At 55.3% G+C, this 4,293-nt stretch overlaps 1 protein-coding gene across 1 annotated transcript; it reads left to right on the top strand.

Moving 5' to 3' along the window:
- The first annotated feature begins 631 nt into the window (after nt 1-631).
- On the top strand, nt 632-2,621 carry LOC114936006 (uncharacterized). The gene is made up of 2 exons (XM_085480033.1): nt 632-2,551; nt 2,607-2,621. The coding sequence occupies exons 1-2, from the start codon at nt 632-634 to the stop codon at nt 2,619-2,621; spliced, it is 1,935 nt and encodes a 644-aa protein (XP_085336159.1).
- Nucleotides 2,622-4,293: the final 1,672 nt, after the last annotated feature.

The following is a 4,293-nucleotide window of genomic DNA, read 5'->3' as shown; positions in this document are numbered from 1 at the left end:
TGTCGCAACCGTTCCGCCGAATAATTATATTTTCTTGAGCATGCGCGGCTTCTCACGGGCGCCTCGTTTCGCCAATAATCATCGTGATTGCCAGCTCGCGCATGCTTTCTAACAGCCGTTGTTCTGTCAAATTTGACAGCGGCCAATTACGCGTAATACGCTCAGGTCACCCCGCGCAACTTTAAAAAGACGCAAATTTATTGGCGCGTCACACGAAGGTGGGCTCCGCTCCGGAAATTATAAATGAGGAGCTCTCACCCCGCTTGCCAGCTTTATCGCTTTTCCGTCGTGAAAACATATCGCAAACCGCTTATCTGATAAACCGCAAAATTCGTTGACGACCGCCGCTATTCCGCACTTTGATTTTTTGATTCCGATTTCACTGTAAAGATAATTAAGGTTTTGTAATAAGTTGTTATAGTATTTTGTCAATACGTGTGTGATATTATTAAAGTCTTTGTTTTACAAAAAAGGTGACTCATCCTTTCGTGCAGCGCGATCCTTTGCTCACGCAGCGCGTTCGTGAACATTTTTTGGTCCTTCGAGCCGGATACGTCGCACCGGCAACCGCAAGTTCGGGAGCGTGTCTTCTCGCGTGAGTGACAATAGTGCAGTTTCGTGTGCAGTCATCATGGATGTACCCACGCTGGTTGATTGTCAGCGTGAGCTTCAAGTCCGCATCTCACGTTCTGTGGAGTACTTGAAGAAGCTGGGCAGCTCCAATATCACCGCCAGCGCTATCTCCACACGCACCAGAATTCTGGATCAGCTGTGGACAAAGTTCGAGGCGCAGCATGACCTTATCCGGGCGGCCTTGAAGGAAAAGTTCAGTGAGAGCGAGTACTTTAAATCAGAGTTGCATGCTGATACGGAGAATCTCTACGTGTCACAAAGAAGCATACTAGACAGCTACGCTGAACACTTTCGTACAGCAAACGTACCTCCTTCTGCCGACGCCACGTCAAGGTCATCACTGCCGCGTATCAAAGTGCCGCCATTTTCTGGTGCCTATGCCGATTGGCCGTCGTTCCGAGATCTCTTTCTCTCCGTCGTGAGTGGCAATGCGATCTCCAACATCGAGCGCTTTCACCACCTGCGCTCATGTCTGACGGGGCAAGCTGAAAGGTTAATAAGGTCATTGCCTGTCACCAGCGACAATTACGATCGCGCTTGGGCGATTCTGGACAAACACTACAACAACAAAAAGGAATTGATCCGCTCCAACTTCGCCACGTTCATCGCCGTGCCGAAGATGAAGGGAGATACCGCAGAAGAATTGAGACGTATTCACAACGCCGTTACTGCCGCCGTCAATGGTCAGGAGAGCATCGGACGTCCAATCAACACCCACGGAATGGACCTCTTCAACTTCCTGGTCACCGAGCTGTTTGATGCACGCACACGTCTTGAGTGGGAGTCGTCCACGTCAGACTCATCAGAGCCGGCACAAAACGAGGCACTTGTGGACTTCATCAGCCGCCGGATCCTGACGCTCAACGCCGCACGACCGAAGAGCGCCAGCAAACCGCCCGGAGATGCTCCACGGGTAGCCAAGGCACATGTCACGAAGCACCAAGGAACCGAGTCGCCGCACTGTGCACTGTGTCGCGAGAAGCACACCTTGATGACCTGCCGAGATTTCAAGGCCAAGACTGTCAACGACCGCAAGGCATTTGTCGAGAGTAACAGGCTCTGCTACAATTGCTTAGGCAACCATTTTCTCTCTCGCTGCCAGTCAAAGAAGAACTGTCTGACATGCGACGCACGACACCACACGATGTTACACGGAGCACCCACATCGTCAGCGTCAACTGAAGCCACCCGCGCCACCACGTTGACTGCTACGCAGCAAAATCCAGAGTGCAAGGCCGTTCTTCTTGCAACAGCACGAGTAAACATCGCCGATCGGTACGGATCACCACAAGCCGTACGCGCCTTGATCGACCAATGTTCTGAGGTGTCGATCATTTCGGAGACCTTGGCACAACGTCTTCGCCTTCCTCGAGTCTCAACGGGCCTCTCCATTTTCGGCATCGGAGGGACTCGCTCGGGATCCGCTCGTGGCAAGGTCACGCTGCACGTAACGTCAGACGTGACCAACGCCAAACTCAGCGTGGTGGCCTTTGTGCTGCCCCGCATATCGCTGCAGCAAGGCTCAGTCTCGCGGGAAGAACGCAGCTGGCCTCATCTCAACGGACTCCAACTGGCCGATCCTCGCTTCTTAGACGACGACCCAGCTGAGCTGCTACTGGGAGCCGAGGTCTATTCCTTGATCCTCGAGGAAGGCCTCCGCAAGGGAGAATCAAGGATGCCGATCGCTCAGCAAACCAGCCTGGGATGGATCCTTTCTGGCGGCTACGACGCAGCAGCAGTCAAGGGACATCGCCGCACCTTCCGGTGCACCGCCGATCATGACCTCGCCGACCTTGTTCGCCGCTTTTGGGAGCAGGAGAGCGAGCCAATATCTCAGGCTCCACTCACTCCTGACGAATCCAAGTGCGAGGAGCTTTACGTGCGCACCGTCACACGCACGCCCACCGGGAGATACATGGTGAGGCTGCCCTTCTCATCGCCGCCAACGACTCTTCAGGATACTCGCCGCCCAGCGGAGCATCTACTGAAAGCCATGGAGACCAAGGGCAGCCGAGATCTTCGCTTTGGCGACCTCTATCACGGCTTCATGCAGGAATACGAGGACCTGCAACACATGAAGAAAGTAAGTACTTCAACAACAACGGAGAATTTCAGATGCTACTTACCACATCACGGGGTCCTGAAGGAATCGAGCACGACGACAAAGCTCCGAGTCGTGTTCAACGGCTCTCAGCGCACACGGGCCGGCACTTCGCTCAACTCGCAGCTGCTGACTGGGGCAAACCTTCTGCCAGCGCTCACCGACGTGTTGCTGCGATGGCGTTGGCACCGGTACGTCTTCGTCACCGACATAGAGAAGATGTACCGCCAAATCCTCGTACATCCTGAGGACTGCCGTCTCCAAACAATTTTGTGGCGTCACAACAAGACGGACGAGATCGGAGAGTACGAGCTGCAGACGGTGACCTACGGCATGGCGTGTGCACCGTTCCTGGCCATCCGAACTCTGCAACAACTTTGTGCGGACGAGGGAGCGCAGTTTCCTCAAGGTGCCACAGTGCTTCGGCTTGATTGCTACGTCGACGACGTGGTCACCGGCACGGACAACCTCGACGATGCCGTCAGCCTCCAGACGGAGCTGCGCAACCTCTGCATGGCGGGCGGATTTCCACTGAGGAAGTGGGCCTCGAACCATCCAGAGGTCCTCACAGGAGTCCCACAGGAGCATCGGCTGCAGCAAGGACCACATTCCTGGGAAGGAGAGAGCCATTCGACATTGGGCCTGCGATGGCGTCCTCAAGATGACCGGTTTGCCTTCGCGATACATCCTCGGCCAGTCAGCACATTCACGAAGCGACGAGTCCTCGCCGAAACTGCACGCCTCTTTGACCCGATGGGCTGGCTCGCGCCTGTCATCATTCGGGCGAAGATCCTAATCCAAAGCACCTGGCTTCAGCAACTTGATTGGGACGCTCCACTGCCGGCCAAGGATGCTCGACATTGGCAACAGCTGTTGGATCAGTTGCCGCTGCTCAGGCACATACGCGTTAATCGCTGGCTCAGCACCGACAACGACCACTCGAGGTTGCAGCTCCACGGGTTTGCTGATGCTTCCGAACGAGGATACGCCGCAGTAGTCTACCTCCGCACCACTGAAAGGGGAAAACCGTCAATTAATCTACTCATGGCAAAATCCAAGGTCGCACCCGTCAAGCAGGTTTCGTTGCCGCGACTTGAGTTGTGCGCTGCTAGCCTACTCACCACGCTCACGCTGCATGTCCGCGACATTCTCGGCTTGGCAACTACTCCAGTATATCTGTGGTCCGATTCCCAGGTCACGCTTCATTGGATCCAGGGACACGCCACTCGCTGGAAAACGTTCGTCGCCAACCGGGTGGCTCACATCCAGACTCAGCTCCCGGACGCTCAGTGGAGACACGTGGCCGGGAAGGACAATCCTGCAGATTGCGCATCACGAGGAATTAATCCGGAAGAGTTAGTCAATCACACGCTATGGTGGACGGGACCTACCTGGTTGGCACTGAACGAGACAGCATGGCCCAGCTCAGAGGTCCACATCGCGGAGGATGACCTTCCTGAGCAGCGCACCACCAGCCTGATGACCAAGGGTTCCGTCGTCGTCGAACCGGACATCCTTCTTCGGTTCTCTGCGCTTCATCGGCTGCTACGCGTCACGGC

Source organism: Nylanderia fulva, unplaced genomic scaffold (assembly GCF_048542155.1).
Source record: "Nylanderia fulva isolate GAGA-0341 unplaced genomic scaffold, ASM4854215v1 Scaffold139, whole genome shotgun sequence".
NCBI classification, from domain to species: Eukaryota; Metazoa; Arthropoda; class Insecta; order Hymenoptera; family Formicidae; genus Nylanderia; species Nylanderia fulva.
The sequence above is the reverse complement of the archived record's forward strand: the minus strand, read 5'-3'. Positions and strand labels throughout refer to the sequence as shown.